General features: G+C 49.3%; 1 protein-coding gene across 3 annotated transcripts in view; it reads right to left on the bottom strand.

The window, feature by feature from the left end:
- The window catches only part of LOC106595265 (fibrillin-1), a 159,455-nt gene that overhangs the window by 34,853 nt on the left and 107,102 nt on the right, over window positions 1–17,500 (bottom strand). For all 3 annotated transcript variants that reach the window (XM_045689380.1, XM_045689379.1, XM_045689381.1), the window contains 10 exons: window positions 11,752–11,874; window positions 11,190–11,348; window positions 11,037–11,108; window positions 10,762–10,887; window positions 10,234–10,356; window positions 5,939–6,064; window positions 5,525–5,641; window positions 5,264–5,389; window positions 3,280–3,399; window positions 795–920 (listed from right to left, as the gene is read on the bottom strand). In XM_045689380.1, the coding sequence (XP_045545336.1) occupies window positions 795–920; window positions 3,280–3,399; window positions 5,264–5,389; window positions 5,525–5,641; window positions 5,939–6,064; window positions 10,234–10,356; window positions 10,762–10,887; window positions 11,037–11,108; window positions 11,190–11,348; window positions 11,752–11,874 (1,218 nt within the window). The remainder of the gene's footprint in view (window positions 1–794; window positions 921–3,279; window positions 3,400–5,263; window positions 5,390–5,524; window positions 5,642–5,938; window positions 6,065–10,233; window positions 10,357–10,761; window positions 10,888–11,036; window positions 11,109–11,189; window positions 11,349–11,751; window positions 11,875–17,500) is intronic.

The raw sequence follows: 17,500 nt of genomic DNA, 5'->3' as shown, positions 1-17,500 counted from the left end.
GACATGTCAAGGAGGGTCTCGTTACATTTCTCCATGAAACTGATTTGTCAGCTTTTCTGAAACAGAGATATTTATGTGCACTGATCCCCCTGCCCTGCTCACAGCTGTGTGTGTGTGTGTGTGTGTGTGTGTGTGTGTGTGTGTGTGTGTGTGTGTGTGTGTGTGTGTGTGTGTGTGTGTGTGTGTGTGTGTGTGTGTGTGTGTGTGAGTGAGTGAGTGAGTGAGTGAGTGAGTGAGTGAGTGAGTGAGTGAGTGAGTGAGTGAGTGAGTGAGTGAGTGAGTGAAAGCGAGAGAGAGAGAGAGAGAGAGCGCGAGAGAGAGAGAAAGAGAGACAGAAAGACAGGGAATGAGGGACTGTGAAAAGAAGGATTGTGGTTCCAGTGGAATTGAGATGTAGATAATTGAGTGTGTTGTTGGAGAGATGTCTGAGAGGGATCTGTTACTCTATTGTACTCCTCTAATCCTCCCATAGGCCTCACGCATCATATGCCTGAAAAATGCTAATATCATTACCATGACTTGAATGGGATTTGTGCCACAAATGCTAAAACATTAGCGTTTGGGAAAAGGGAAACTAAACCAAAGCATGGATTGCTGTCATACTTTGTCCATAGACTGCTTACAGGGTAAATAAACCAATGTGTAATGTTGTAATTTGAGTGAACTATTGCTTTAAGCCCTTAGGGACTGAGTGTGTTTCTTTATGTTTTACCTGTCACTTTGTTATTTCAGGACAATGGTTTTGAGTTCAGAAGTAAACTCAGCCACAACCAACACAAACACATACAACTCACCCACGCATCTGCGTCCTGAGGAGGACAGCTGAAAGCCGGCGGGACACACACAGGTGAAGCTGCCCTCAGTGTTGGAGCAGGTCCCAAACAGACAGATGTCTGGGGTCTGAGAACACTCATCAATATCTACAACACAGAGATAGAACTCATCAATATCTACAACACAGAGATATAACTCATCAATATCTACAACACAGAGATAGAACTCATCAATATCTACAACACAGAGAGAACACTCATCAATATCTACAACACAGAGATAGAACTCATCAATATCTACAACACAGAGAGAACACTCATCAATATCTACAACACAGAGATAGAACTCATCAATATCTACAACACAGAGATAGAACTCATCAATATCTACAACACAGAGATAGAACTCATCAATATCTACAACACAGAGAGAACACTCATCAATATCTAGAACAAAGAGATATAACTCATCAATATCTAGAACACAGAGATAGAACTCATCAATATCTAGAACACAGAGATAGAACTCATCAATATCTGGAACACAGAATGAACACGCATCAATATCTAGAACACAGAGATAGAACTCATCAATATCTAGAACACAGAGATAGAACTCATCAACATCTGGAACACAGAATGAACACGCATCAATATCTAGAACACAGAGATAGAACTCATCCACATCAAGAACACAGAGAGAACACTCATCAACATCTAGAACACAGAGAGAGAACACTCATCAACATCTAGAACACAGAGATATAACTCATCAATAACTAGAACACAGAGAGAACACGCATCAATATCTAGAACACAGAGATATAACTCATCAATAACTAGAACACAGAGAGAACACGCATCAATATCTAGAACACAGAGATAGAACTCATCAATAACTAGAACACAGAGAGAACATGCATCAATATCTAGAACACAGAGATAGAACTCATCAATATCTAGAACACAGATATATAACTCATTCATATCTAGAACACAGAGAGAGAACACTCATCCACATCAAGAACACAGAGATATAACTCATCAATATCTAGAACACAGAGAGAACACTCATCAACATCTAGAACACAGAGAGAACACTCATCAATATCTACAACACAGAGATATAACTCATCAATAACTAGAACACAGAGAGAACACGCATCAATATCTAGAACACAGAGATAGAACTCATCAATAACTAGAACACAGAGAGAACACGCATCAATATCTAGAACACAGAGATATAACTCATCAATATCTAGAACACAGAGAGAACACTCATCAACATCTAGAACACAGAGAGAACACTCATCAACATCTAGAACACAGAGATATAACTCATCAATAACTAGAACACAGAGAGAACACGCATCAATATCTAGAACACAGAGATAGAACTCATCAATAACTAGAACACAGAGAGAACACGCATCAATATCTAGAACACAGAGAGAGCACGCATCAATATCTAGAACACAGAGATAGAACACTCATCAACATCTAGAACACAGAGATAGAACACTCATCAATATCTAGAACACAGAGAGAGAACACTCATCAATATCTAGAACACAGAGATAGAACACTCATCAACATCTTGAACACAGAGATAGAACACACAGATCAATAACTGTAATAATCACACAGAATAGTGAGTTGTGCTCTAGTCTAATGTATGTTTCTACTGTGAGACCACCTAAAATGGCCTCTACAGCCCACTACTCTTACCAACTGGTCCTGTTACTAACTAAACACAACCCCAGTGACTTCTAGGAACTATGGAGTGGAATAGAAAGAGCTCAGTACATGACTGCACTGCATCTCTTTATCACTCTCACTCTATAAACATACAGAGTGTGTGTGTGTGTGTGTGTTTGTGTGTGTGTGTGTTAGGGTTGCAAAGGGAGGGTATATTACTGGAAACGTTCTAAGTTTACCACTAAACTACCAAAATGTTGGTATCTTTTAAGGATTTTATGTAATCTATCACAAGACATCTAGTGGCCCTTTTGGGTACTGTAATTATCTCTGGCCCTCTGTGTGGCCTTATCTAATGTAAAATATATGAAATAATTAAATAAGATGATTAGAAAAAATAGAATGACAAAGCTGTAAAATAATATACTAAATATAAAGATGCTTTTTGTCATTAATGAGGCTATTTCCTCTGTAAACATATGGTCTATCTACTAGAAACTCATGGACAATATGGACACAGATGAAGAAAGAAAATGATACGATACATTAATACATTTTTCTAAAGTCATTCAAGTATAAATGACCAAAGTTATGATAGATTGCCATAGATTTTTGGTTAATTACCAAAATGACTGAAGATTTCCAAGCGTATGTATGTTACCTTCACAGGTCTCGTCCTGTATATAGTAGCGAAGCGTATGTCTGTTACCTTCACAGGTCTCGTCCTGTATATAGTAGCCAAGCGTATGTATGTTACCTTCACAGGTCTCGTCCTGTATATAGTAGCCAAGCGTATGTATGTTACCTTCACAGGTCTCGTCCTGTATATAGTAGCCAAGTGGGCAGATACACCTGTAGGAGCCGTCCAGATTCTGACAGGTACCTGGACCACAAGTCCCAGGGTTCACTGCACACTCATTGATGTCTGGGAGACAGAACACACACCACATTACACACACTCAGTTAAACTCTTTAGAAATGAAAAAAAGTTAATAAAACATGTAAATACTACAGATAATGTTGCTATGAGGAGAGAGAGACTGAGAAGAGGGTTGAGAGACTGAGAAGAGGGTTGAGAGACTGAGAAGAGGGTTGAGAGACTGAGAAGAGGGTTGAGAGACTGAGAAGAGGGTTGAGAGGCTGAGAAGAGGGTTGAGAGGCTGAGAAGAGGGTTGAGAGACTGAGAAGAGGGTTGAGAGACTGAGAAGAGGGTTGAGAGACTGAGAAGAGGGTTGAGAGGCTGAGAAGAGGGTTGAGAGACTGAGAAGAGGGTTGAGAGACTGAGAAGAGGGTTGAGAGGCTGAGAAGAGGGTTGAGAGACTGAGAAGAGGGTTGAGAGACTGAGAAGAGGGTTGAGAGGCTGAGAAGAGGGTTGAGAGACTGAGAAGAGGGTTGAGAGACTGAGAAGAGGGTTGAGAGACTGAGAAGAGGGTTGAGAGACTGAGAAGAGGATTGAGAGACTGAGAAGAGGGTTGAGAGACTGAGAAGAGGGTTGAGAGACAGAGAAGAGGGTTGAGAGACTGAGAAGAGGGTTGAGAGACTGAGAAGAGGGTTGAGAGACTGAGAAGAGGGTTGAGAGGCTGAGAAGAGGGTTGAGAGACTGAGAAGAGGGTTGAGAGACTGAGAAGAGGGTTGAGAGGCTGAGAAGAGGGTTGAGAGACTGAGAAGAGGGTTGAGAGACTGAGAAGAGGGTTGAGAGACTGAGAAGAGGGTTGAGAGGCTGAGAAGAGGGTTGAGAGACTGAGAAGAGGGTTGAGAGACTGAGAAGAGGGTTGAGAGACTGAGAAGAGGGTTGAGAGACTGAGAAGAGGGTTGAGAGACTGAGAAGAGGGTTGAGAGACTGAGAAGAGGGTTGAGAGACTGAGAAGAGGGTTGAGAGACTGAGAAGAGGGTTGAGAGACTGAGAAGAGGGTTGAGAGACTGAGAAGAGGGTTGAGAGAGTGATGAAAGAATTAAGATAACGTGAAGGAAAACGAGACAGTTGAGAAAACAGATAAGAGGAGAGAGAAAGGGATGAAAAAGGTGTGAGAGGAGTGTGAGAGGAGAGAGTAATGACAGAATGAAGGAAGGAAGGGAGGGATCAGGAGGGAGGAGAGATAGCGAGGAAGGAGATAAGGAGAGAGAGTAATGGCAGAATGAAGGAAGGAAAGGAGGGATCAGGAGGGAGGAGAGATAGAGAGGAAGGAGATAAGGAGAGAGTAATGACAGAATGAAGGAAGGAAGGGAGGGATCAGAAGGGAGGAGAGAGAGAGAGGAAGGAGATAAGGAGAGAGTAATGACAGGAGGAAGGGAGGGATCAGGAGGGAGGAGAGAGATAGAGAGGAAGGAGATAAGGAGAGAGTAATGACAGGAGGAAGGAAGGAAGGAAGGAAGGTGAGGGATCAGGAGGGAGGAGAGATAGAGAGGAAGGAGATAAGGAGAGAGTAATGACAGGAGGAAGGGAGGGATCAGGAGGGAGGAGAGAGATAGAGAGGAAGGAGATAAGGTGAGAGAGTAATGACAGGAGGAAGGGAGGAGAGAGAAGAGAGGAAGGAGAGAGATAGAGAGGAAGGAGATAAGGAGAGAGTAATGACAGGACGAAGGGAGGGATCAGGAGGGAGGAAAGAGATAGAGAGGAAGGAGGTAAGGAGAGAGTAATGACAGGAGGAAGGGCAGGATCAGGAGGAAGGAGAGAGATAGAGAGGAAGGAGACAAGGAGAGAGTAATGACAGGAGGAAGGGAGGGATCAGGAGGAAGGAGAGAGATAGAGAGGAAGGAGACAAGGAGAGAGTCATGTGACAGCTCCTCACCAACACAAATTCTTCCGTCGGCGCTGAGTTCGTAGCCATCGCGACACACACACACAAAGGAGCCCAGGGTGTTAATACAGTTCCCGTTCCTACACAGCCCTCTCTGGCTCGAACACTCATCCGTATCTGGTAACACAGGCGGAAAGATAAACACACACCTTACACACACTGCCTCGGCGTTTAGCTCAGTGGGCTAACACGGTCCTGTGGCGTGCAGAAGACCTGGCTTCAAAACAAAGTTAGTCACACACACACACCTACCTATGCAGTCGTTGTTGTGTGAGAGCTGAAAGCCCGGGTAACACAGGCAGTTATAGGATCCCACTGTGTTCTTACAGGTCCCGTTCCCACACGGCTGTCTCTCACACTCATCCACATCTACAACAGGAGAACATCATTACAACATTATCACAACCTACTGGCAACCACTCTCTCACCAGGTCCAGTGACTACAATGACTACTTGACTGAGTACTTATTACAAACTATCCACAAGTGGAGGCCAATGAGTTATGATTGAACTGCATGTAACTTTGGAGAGAGGAGTGAGATCACATGTGAAAAAGAGCCCTTGTGATAGGTAGATTCAGCTGGATGGACCATGAAAAATAACCACAGCACTATTCACTAATACGACTGATGGAAGATTACAGGTTGTTGATGATGTTGTACTCACCGATACACATGGCCAGGTCTGATGTAGCCTTGAAACCATTAGGGCAGATACAACGATAGCTTCCCAACGTATCAATACACTGGCCTGGGCTACACACTCCTGGGTTCTCCACACACTCATTTCGATCTGTAGAGAGAGAGAGGGAGCGAGAGAGAGAGAGAGAGAGAGAGAGAGAGAGAGAGAGAGAGAGAGAGAGAGAGAGGTAGAGAGGTAGAGAGCGAGAGAGAGGTAGAGAGAGGTAGAGAGAGAGGTAGAGAGCGAGAGAGAGAGAGGTAGAGAGAGAGGTAGAGAGAGAGAGAGGTAGAGAGAGAGAGGGAGAGAGAGAGAGGGAGAGAGGTAGAGGGAGAGAGGTAGAGAGCGAGAGAGAGAGAGAGGTAGAGAGAGAGGTAGAGAGAGAGGTAGAGAGAGAGGTAGAAAGAGAGAGGGGAGAGAGAGAGGTAGAAAGAGAGAGGGAGAGGTGAGAGAGAGAGAGAGAGAGAGAGAGAGAGAGAGAGAGAGAGAGGTACACGTAGAGAGAGGTAGAAAGAGACGGAGAGAGAGAGAGGGAGAGAGGTAGAGAGAGAGGTAGAGAGAGAGAGAGAGGTAGCGAGAGAGAGAGGTAGAGAGAGAGAGAGGAAGAGAGGTAGAGAGAGAGAGGGAGAGAGAGAGAGGGAGAGAGGTAGAGAGAGAGAGAGAGAGAGAGAGAGAGAGAGAGAGAGAGAGAGAGAGAGAGAGGGAGAGAGGTAGAGAGAGAGCGAGAACAAAAAGAGAGCGAGGGTCAGAAGATGTGGAACACACACTGCAACGCAGGACTAACCCCCACAGTGAGACTGGGACAGACCACAGGACTAACCCCCACAGTGAGACTGGGACAGACCACAGGACTAACCCCCACAGTGAGACTGGGACAGACCACAGGACTAACCCCCACAGTGAGACTGGGACAGACTACAGGACTAACCCCCACAGTGAGACTGGGACAGACCACAGGACTAACCCCCACAGTGAGACTGGGACAGACTACAGGACTAACCCCCACAGTGAGACTGGGACAGACCACAGGACTAACCCCCACAGTGAGACTGGGACAGACCACAGGACTAACCCCCACAGTGAGACTGGGACAGACCGCAGGACTAACCCCCACAGTGAGAGTGGGACAGACTACAGGACTAACCCCCACAGTGAGACTGGGACAGACTACAGGACTAACCCCCACAGTGAGACTGGGACAGACTACAGGACTAACCCCCACAGTGAGACTGGGACAAACCACAGGACTAACCCCCACAGTGAGACTGGGACAGACCGCAGGACTAACCCCCACAGTGAGACTGGGAGAGACCACAGGACTAACCCCCACAGTGAGACTGGGACAGACCACAGGACTAACCCCCACAGTGAGACTGGGACAGACCACAGGACTAACCCCCACAGTGAGACTGGGACAGACTACAGGACTAACCCCCATAATGAGACTGGGACAGACCACAGGACTAACCCCCACAGTGAGACTGGGACAGACCACAGGACTAACCCCCACAGTGAGACTGGGACAGACCACAGGACTAACCCCCACAGTGAGACTGGGAGAGACCACAGGACTAACCCCCACAGTGAGACTGGGACAGACTACAGGACTAACCCCCACAGTGAGACTGGGACAGACCACAGGACTAACCCCCACAGTGAGACTGGGACAGACTACAGGACTAACCCCCACAATGAGACTGGGACAGACCACAGGACTAACCCCCACAGTGAGACTGGGACAGACCACAGGACTAACCCCCACAGTGAGACTGGGACAGACCACAGGACTAACCCCCACAGTGAGACTGGGACAGACTACAGGACTAACCCCCACAGTGAGACTGGGACAGACCACAGGACTAACCCCCACAGTGAGACTGGGACAGACCACAGGACTAACCCCCACAGTGAGACTGGGACAGTCCACAGGACTAACCCCCACAGTGAGACTGGGACAGACCACAGGACTAACCCCCACAGTGAGACTGGGACAGACTACAGGACTAACTCCCACAGTGAGACTGGGACAGACTACAGGACTAACCCCCACAGTGAGACTGGGACAGTCCACAGGACTAACCCCCACAGTGAGACTGGGACAGACCACAGGACTAACCCCCACAGTGAGACTGGGACAGAGTCAGTTAAGGACAGGGACTCATTAAGGCCACTCTGTTACTGTAGTTACTGTGGTCTACAGTGTACACTCTGTTACTGTAGTTACTGTGGTCTACAGTGTACACTTTGTTACTGTAGTTACTGTGGTCTACAGTGTACACTCTGTTACTGTAGTTACTGTGGTCTACAGTGTACACTCTGTTACTGTAGTCTACAGTGTACACTCTGTTACTGTAGTTACTGTGGTCTACAGTGTACACTCTGTTACTGTAGTTACTGTGGTCTACAGTGTACACTCTGTTACTGTAGTTACTGTGGTCTACAGTGTACACTCTGTTACTGTAGTTACTGTGGTCTACAGTGTACACTCTGTTACTGTAGTTACTGTGGTCTACAGTGTACACTCTGTTACTGTAGTTACTGTGGTCTACAGTGTACACTTTGTTACTGTAGTTACTGTGGTCTACAGTGTACACTCTGTTACTGTAGTTACTGTGGTCTACAGTGTACACTCTGTTACTGTAGTTACTGTGGTCTACAGTGTACACTCTGTTACTGTAGTCTACAGTGTACACTCTGTTACTGTTTCTATACACATAAAAGCAGGAAGAACAACAGGATGCTGCTATTGAAAAGGCTGGGTCCATATTACAGGCCGGTGTACATTCCTTTCTCACACAGCTACTCTGAGGGACGTGCTGCTTTCTAGGCTTTCCTCTCATCATAATCTAGGGTGTTTAGCAGGGAGAGCAGGGGGTGGAACTACAGGCCAGTAAAGCCCAGAGGAGCTCCTCTAGCAGGGGTAAGATATGCAGCACAGCCCCCTGGTCCCTGACACATGCCTCACATACTCACTAACTAACGACTAACCAGGACAGCATGTCTAACACATTCTTCTACTTGTCCAACACACACATTATTCTGTTCTTCTATTCCTCTCCGTCTGTCTGTTGATCTGTCTGTTGGTCTGTCTATTGGTCTGTCTGTTGGTCTGTCTGTTGGTCTGTCTGTTGGTCTGTCTGTTGGTCTGTCTGTTGGTCTGTCTATTGGTCTGTCTGTTGGTCTGTCTGTTGGTCTGTCTGTTGGTCTGTCTGTTGGTCTGTCTGTTGGTCTGTCTATTGGTCTGTCTATTGGTCTGTCTGTTGGTCTGTCTGTTGGTCTGTCTGTCTCTATGGTGCCAGTCTGTTTGTTATTTAGACTAGAACTCCTTTGGCTTTGTCATGTCATCGAACAAAAATGTTTGGTATGACAAAATAATTGTATTTGGCATGGCAACAACAGAAACAGACTGACACCAGGAAAAGGGGATCTAGTTAGAAAACATTCATTTTTCTGCTCCCTGACACTCAGCCTATCCTCCCCCATCCTTACCCAGACACTATCCTCCCCCATCCTTACCCAGACACTATCCTCCCCCATCCTTACCAGACACTATCCTCCCCCATCCTTACCAGACACTATCCTCCCCCATCCTTACCAGACACTATCCTCCCCCATCCTTACCAGACACTATCCTCCCCCATCCTTACCAGACACTATCCTCCCCCATCCTTACCAGACACTATCCTCCCCCATCCTTACCAGACACTATCCTCCCCCATCCTTACCAGACACTATCCTCCCCCATCCTTACCCAGACACTATCCTCCCCATCCTTACCCAGACACTATCCTCCCCCATCCTTACCAGACACTATCCTCCCCCATCCTTACCCAAACACTATCCTCTCCCCCATCCTTACCCAGACACTATCCTCTCCCCCATCCTTACCCAGACACTATCCTCTCCCCCATCCTTACCAGACACTATCCTCTCCCCCATCCTTACCCAGACACTGTCCTCTCATCCACCCAGTCCTCGCTTACCCTTACCTATCCTACTCCATATTTTAGTGATTGAACCAGGCACTGTCTTCTCATCACCCATCCTCCCTCCTCCATCCTCCCCCATCATTACCCCTCCCTCCTCCATCCTCCCCCCATCCTTACCCCTCCCTCCTCCATCCTCCCCCATCCTCACCCCTCCCTCCTCCATCCTCCCCCATCCTTACCCCTCCCTCCTCCATCCTCCCCCATCCTCACCCCTCCCTCCTCCATCCTCCCACATCCTTACCCCTCCCTCCTCAATCCCTCCTCCATCCTCACCCCTCCCTCCTCCATCCTTACCCAGACACTGTCCAGTGGGGGTGAAGCGGTATCCAGATTTACATTCACAGCGGTAGCTACCAGGCATGTTGAGACAGCCTGCATTCTGCTGGCACACTGGCCCATTCTGACACTCATCAATGTCTAGGAGGGAGGAGAGAGAGGGGGAGAGTGAGAGAGAGAGAGAGAGAGGGGGGAGAGTGAGAGAGAGAGAGAAAGACAATGTATTAATTACACAATGTATTAATTATTATTTCACTAAAACAAATAGACCCTGAGACCTGTCATACATGTGCAACTGTATAAAACCCTATCCGGCTTGTAGGCCCATGAAAAGGTGACATGGACTCAAAGAGTTTTATACAGCAACACCATGCAGTCAAAGAAATACAAAAATATATAAGGCTGCCATTCAATCCACTTTTAAAGGTCATTTATGCTTGAGCCAACCTGCCCAGTGTTTACTATGAATGCGCCTCGGATTGAATCCGGGGCAGTAGTTCTATGTTCTATGAGCACACAGCATGAAGCCCAGGGGGCAGGCCTTACCTTCACAGATGAGCAGCTTGTCATTGTAGAGGAAGCCCATTGGACACTCACACCTGAAGCTGCCAATCATGTTGATACACACGCCGTTCTCACACACACCTGGGATTTCCCTGCACTCATCAATGTCTGGAACACACACATGTACACAGGCACACACACACACAAACACAAAAACAGATACACAGAATAACTTAACATGTTTTTATTAGTCCTGTGAAGTTGTATACTGGATTTAATTACAATAGTGTCCTTCCACTGGAAGTGGTGTAACTTACCGATGACCTGTCCTGTGTAGATATCAATGTAGTATCCTGGTCTCTCACTTCCACACAGAATGGCAAACTCATCTAGGGTCAGACAGATGGCAGATTTGAGTGTGTGTGTGTGCGTTCTGCACTCAGTGTATATGTGTGTGTGTGTGTACTCACTGGTGCTGGGTACAGGACACTGTTCACAGGGTCTGTTCCAGGCCCGTCCAATGTTGTAGGAGCAGCAGCACATCTTCTTGGTCATGTTGAAGGTCAACTCTCCGTCACACGTCCCGTTGTCAGAGTAGAAGTTCCTGTAGCAGAAACTCTTCCTCATGTCTACGGGTGGGAGGGGACAAACAGTCATGGTGTTGTAGAAGCAGAGGTGCGACACTCTCCATGATAAGAAAGGTAGTTTATTATAGGTCCATAATTAAAAACATCCTGTGAGGTTTTGGTCAGAGACCTTCATCAGATATGGTGTTGTGATGACATAATGTTGAAGAGAATAAATCTAACACATAACACGTCGGCATTGTACATTCAGTCTGTTCTGAATTGACGTACCTGTATAGATAAAGGTTACATACAGTAAATCATATAACTACAAATGATTCTAGCTTGCTGCCAGTCTGTTTCTGTTGTAGTCAGAAACCAACTGTATTCAGACCACACACTCTGTACGTAGTTAAAGACATTATTGTTTAACAGTGAGTAGTACAGTGTATGGTTCTGTACGTACCCATACAGTTGTTTCCTCCATTGACCTGCATGTAGTCCACAGGGCAGATACAGGTGTAGTTTCCTATGGTGTTATAACACTGGCCTGGTCCACAGATACCTGGACGCTCACACTCATTAACATCTACACAGAGAGAGAGAGAGAGAGAGAGAGAGAGAGAGAGAGAGAGAGAGAGAGAGAGAGAGAGAGGAAACCTTCATGTTAAACACAGCTATATGATGTTTATCTTTATCTTTAATTCAATATGCACACAACATTATGAATGTTTAATAGAGCCAAGGCGAGGTAGATGTTGGTAGTCTACTCTGGGAGTTAGAGGGCTGCCAGTCAGAGCTGAGGTGGGGGTCGGTAGTCTACTCTGGGAGTTAGAGGGCTGCCAGTCAGAGCTGAGGTGGGGGTCGGTAGTCTACTCTGGGAGTTAGAGGGCTGCCAGTCAGAGCTGAGGTAGATGTTGGTAGTCTACTCTGGGAGTTAGAGGGCTGCCAGTCAGAGCTGAGGTGGGGGTTGGTAGTCTACTCTGGGAGTTAGAGGGCTGCCAGTCAGAGCTGAGGTGGGGGTCGGTAGTCTACTCTGGGAGTTAGAGGGCTGCCAGTCAGAGCTGAGGTAGATGTTGGTAGTCTACTCTGGGAGTTAGAGGGCTGCCAGTCAGAGCTGAGGTGGGTGTTGGTAGTCTACTCTGGGAGTTAGAGGGCTGCCAGTCAGAGCTGAGGTGGGGGGTCGGTAGTCTACTCTGGGAGTTAGAGGGCTGCCAGTCAGAGCTGAGGTGGGTGTCGGTAGTCTACTCTGGGAGTTAGAGGGCTGCCAGTCAGAGCTGAGGTAGATGTTGGTAGTCTACTCTGGGAGTTAGAGGGCTGCCAGTCAGAGCTGAGGTGGGTGTTGGTAGTCTACTCTGGGAGTTAGAGGGCTGCCAGTCAGAGCTGAGGTGGGGGTCGGTAGTCTACTCTGGGAGTTAGAGGGCTGCCAGTCAGAGCTGAGGTAGATGTTGGTAGTCTACTCTGGGAGTTAGAGGGCTGCCAGTCAGAGCTGAGGTGGGTGTTGGTAGTCTACTCTGGGAGTTAGAGGGCTGCCAGTCAGAGCTGAGGTAGGTGTTGGTAGTCTACTCTGGGAGTTAGAGGGCTGCCAGTCAGAGCTGAGGTAGATGTTGGTAGTCTACTCTGGGAGTTAGAGGGCTGCCAGTCAGAGCTGAGGTGGGGGTTGGTAGTCTACTCTGGGTAGTTAGAGGGCTGCCAGTCAGAGCTGAGGTAGATGTTGGTGGTCTACTCTGGGAGTTAGAGGGCTGCCAGTCAGAGCTGAGGTGGGGGTTGGTAGTCTACTCTGGGAGTTAGAGGGCTGCCAGTCAGAGCTGAGGTAGATGTTGGTAGTCTACTCTGGGAGTTAGAGGGCTGCCAGTCAGAGCTGAGGTGGGGGTCGGTAGTCTACTCTGGGAGTTAGAGGGCTGCCAGTCAGAGCTGAGGTAGATGTTGGTAGTCTACTCTGGGAGTTAGAGGGCTGCCAGTCAGAGCTGAGGTAGATGTTGGTAGTCTACTCTGGGAGTTAGAGGGCTGCCAGTCAGAGCTGAGGTGAGGGTTGGTAGTCTACTCTGGGAGTTAGAGGGCTGCCAGTCAGAGCTGAGGTAGATGTTGGTAGTCTACTCTGGGAGTTAGAGGGCTGCCAGTCAGAGCTGAGGTAGAGTGTTGGTAGTCTACTCTGGGAGTTAGAGGGCTGCCAGTCAGAGCTGAGGTGGGGGTCGGTAGTCTACTCTGGGAGTTAGAGGGCTGCCAGTCAGAGCTGAGGTAGATGTTGGTAGTCTACTCTGGGAGTTAGAGGGCTGCCAGTCAGAGCTGAGGTAGATGTTGGTAGTCTACTCTGGGAGTTAGAGGGCTGCCAGTCAGAGCTGAGGTGGGGGTCGGTAGTCTACTCTGGGAGTTAGAGGGCTGCCAGTCAGAGCTGAGGTAGATGTTGGTAGTCTACTCTGGGAGTTAGAGGGCTGCCAGTCAGAGCTGAGGTAGATGTTGGTAGTCTACTCTGGGAGTTAGAGGGCTGCCAGTCAGAGCTGAGGTAGATGTTGGTAGTCTACTCTGGGAGTTAGAGGGCTGCCAGTCAGAGCTGAGGTAGATGTTGGTGGTCTACTCTGGGAGTTAGAGGGCTGCCAGTCAGAGCTGAGGTAGATGTTGGTAGTCTACTCTGGGAGTTAGAGGGCTGCCAGTCAGAGCTGAGGTAGATGTTGGTAGTCTACTCTGGGAGTTAGAGGGCTGCCAGTCAGAGCTGAGGTGGGGGTTGGTAGTCTACTCTGGTAGTTAGAGGGCTGCCAGTCAGAGCTGAGGTAGATGTTGGTGGTCTACTCTGGGAGTTAGAGGGCTGCCAGTCAGAGCTGAGGTGGGGGTTGGTAGTCTACTCTGGGAGTTAGAGGGCTGCCAGTCAGAGCTGAGGTAGATGTTGGTAGTCTACTCTGGGAGTTAGAGGGCTGCCAGTCAGAGCTGAGGTGGGGGTCGGTAGTCTACTCTGGGAGTTAGAGGGCTGCCAGTCAGAGCTGAGGTAGATGTCGGTAGTCTACTCTGGGAGTTAGAGGGCTGCCAGTCAGAGCTGAGGTGGGGGTTGGTAGTCTACTCTGGGAGTTAGAGGGCTGCCAGTCAGAGCTGAGGTGGGGGTCGGTAGTCTACTCTGGGAGTTAGAGGGCTGCCAGTCAGAGCTGAGGTGGGGGTTGGTAGTCTACTCTGGGAGTTAGAGGGCTGCCAGTCAGAGCTGAGGTAGATGTTGGTAGTCTACTCTGGTAGTTAGAGGGCTGCCAGTCAGAGCTGAGGTAGATGTTGGTAGTCTACTCTGGGAGTTAGAGGGCTGCCAGTCAGAGCTGAGGTAGATGTTGGTAGTCTACTCTGGGAGTTAGAGGGCTGCCAGTCAGAGCTGAGGTAGATGTTGGTAGTCTACTCTGGGAGTTAGAGGGCTGCCAGTCAGAGCTGAGGTGGGGGTCGGTAGTCTACTCTGGGAGTTAGAGGGCTGCCAGTCAGAGCTGAGGTAGATGTTGGTAGTCTACTCTGGGAGTTAGAGGGCTGCCAGTCAGAGCTGAGGTAGATGTCGGTAGTCTACTCTGGTAGTTAGAGGGCTGCCAGTCAGAGCTGAGGTAGATGTTGGTAGTCTACTCTGGGAGTTAGAGGGCTGCCAGTCAGAGCTGAGGTAGATGTTGGTAGTCTACTCTGGGAGTTAGAGGGCTGCCAGTCAGAGCTGAGGTGGGGGTTGGTAGTCTACTCTGGGAGTTAGAGGGCTGCCAGTCAGAGCTGAGGTGGGGGTCGGTAGTCTACTCTGGGAGTTAGAGGGCTGCCAGTCAGAGCTGAGGTGGGGGTTGGTAGTCTACTCTGGGAGTTAGAGGGCTGCCAGTCAGAGCTGAGGTGGGGGTCGGTAGTCTACTCTGGGAGTTAGAGGGCTGCCAGTCAGAGCTGAGGTGGGGGTCGGTAGTCTACTCTGGGAGTTAGAGGGCTGCCAGTCAGAGCTGAGGTAGATGTTGGTAGTCTACTCTGGGAGTTAGAGGGCTGCCAGTCAGAGCTGAGGTAGATGTTGGTAGTCTACTCTGGGAGTTAGAGGGCTGCCAGTCAGAGCTGAGGTGGAGGTTGGTAGTCTACTCTGGGAGTTAGAGGGCTGCCAGTCAGAGCTGAGGTGGGGGTTGGTAGTCTACTCTGGGAGTTAGAGGGCTGCCAGTCAGAGCTGAGGTGGGGGTTGGTAGTCTACTCTGGGAGTTAGAGGGCTGCCAGTCAGAGCTGAGGTAGATGTTGGTAGTCTACTCTGGTAGTTAGAGGGCTGCCAGTCAGAGCTGAGGTAGATGTTGGTAGTCTACTCTGGGAGTTAGAGGGCTGCCAGTCAGAGCTGAGGTAGATGTTGGTAGTCTACTCTGGTAGTTAGAGGGCTGCCAGTCAGAGCTGAGGTAGATGTTGGTAGTCTACTCTGGGAGTTAGAGGGCTGCCAGTCAGAGCTGAGGTGGGGGTTGGTAGTCTACTCTGGGAGTTAGAGGGCTGCCAGTCAGAGCTGAGGTGGGGGTCAGTAGTCTACTCTGGGAGTTAGAGGGCTGCCAGTCAGAGCTGAGGTGGGGGTTGGTAGTCTACTCTGGTAGTTAGAGGGCTGCCAGTCAGAGCTGAGGTAGATGTTGGTAGTCTACTCTGGGAGTTAGAGGGCTGCCAGTCAGAGCTGAGGTAGATGTTGGTAGTCTACTCTGGGAGTTAGAGGGCTGCCAGTCAGAGCTGAGGTGGGGGTCAGTAGTCTACTCTGGGAGTTAGAGGGCTGCCAGTCAGAGCTGAGGTAGATGTTGGTAGTCTACTCTGGGAGTTAGAGGGCTGCCAGTCAGAGCTGAGGTGGGGGTTGGTAGTCTACTCTGGGAGTTAGAGGGCTGCCAGTCAGAGCTGAGGTGAGGGTTGGTAGTCTACTCTGGTAGTTAGAGGGCTGCCAGTCAGAGCTGAGGTAGATGTTGGTAGTCTACTCTGGGAGTTAGAGGGCTGCCAGTCAGAGCTGAGGTAGATGTTGGTAGTCTACTCTGGGAGTTAGAGGGCTGTCAGTCAGAGCTGAGGTAGATGTTGGTAGTCTACTCTGGTAGTTAGAGGGCTGCCAGTCAGAGCTGAGGTAGATGTTGGTAGTCTACTCTGGGAGTTAGAGGGCTGCCAGTCAGAGCTGAGGTAGATGTTGGTAGTCTACTCTGGGAGTTAGAGGGCTGCCAGTCAGAGCTGAGGTAGATGTTGGTAGTCTACTCTGGGAGTTAGAGGGCTGCCAGTCAGAGCTGAGGTGGGTGTCGGTAGTCTACTCTGGGAGTTAGAGGGCTGCCAGTCAGAGCTGAGGTAGATGTTGGTAGTCTACTCTGGGAGTTAGAGGGCTGCCAGTCAGAGCTGAGGTGGGGGTTGGTAGTCTACTCTGGGAGTTAGAGGGCTGCCAGTCAGAGCTGAGGTAGATGTTGGTAGTCTACTCTGGGAGTTAGAGGGCTGCCAGTCAGAGCTGAGGTGGGGGTCGGTAGTCTACTCTGGGAGTTAGAGGGCTGCCAGTCAGAGCTGAGGTGGGGGTGGTAGTCTACTCTGGGAGTTAGAGGGCTGCCAGTCAGAGCTGAGGTGGGGGTTGGTAGTCTACTCTGGGAGTTAGAGGGCTGCCAGTCAGAGCTGAGGTAGGTGTTGGTAGTCTACTCTGGGAGTTAGAGGGCTGCCAGTCAGAGCTGAGGTAGATGTTGGTAGTCTACTCTGGGAGTTAGAGGGCTGCCAGTCAGAGCTGAGGTAGGTGTTGGTAGTCTACTCTGGGAGTTAGAGGGCTGCCAGTCAGAGCTGAGGTGGGTGTTGGTAGTCTACTCTGGGAGTTAGAGGGCTGCCAGTCAGAGCTGAGGTGGGGGTCGGTAGTCTACTCTGGGAGTTAGAGGGCTGCCAGTCAGAGCTGAGGTGGGTGTTGGTAGTCTACTCTGGGAGTTAGAGGGCTGCCAGTCAGAGCTGAGGTGGGTGTCGGTAGTCTACTCTGGGAGTTAGAGGGCTGCCAGTCAGAGCTGAGGTGGGGGTTGGTAGTCTACTCTGGGAGTTAGAGGGCTGCCAGTCAGAGCTGAGGTGGATGGTCGGTAGTCTACTCTGGGAGTTAGAGGGCTGCCAGTCAGAGCTGAGGTGGGTGTCGGTAGTCTACTCTGGGAGTTAGAGGGCTGCCAGTCAGAGCTGAGGTGGAGGTTGGTAGTCTACTCTGGGAGTTAGAGGGCTGCCAGTCAGAGCTGAGGTGGGGGTTGGTAGTCTACTCTGGGAGTTAGAGGGCTGCCAGTCAGAGCTGAGGT

Source organism: Salmo salar, chromosome ssa11 (genome assembly GCF_905237065.1).
Source record: "Salmo salar chromosome ssa11, Ssal_v3.1, whole genome shotgun sequence".
NCBI lineage: Eukaryota > Metazoa > Chordata > Actinopteri > Salmoniformes > Salmonidae > Salmo > Salmo salar.
The sequence above is the reverse complement of the archived record's forward strand: the minus strand, read 5'-3'. Positions and strand labels throughout refer to the sequence as shown.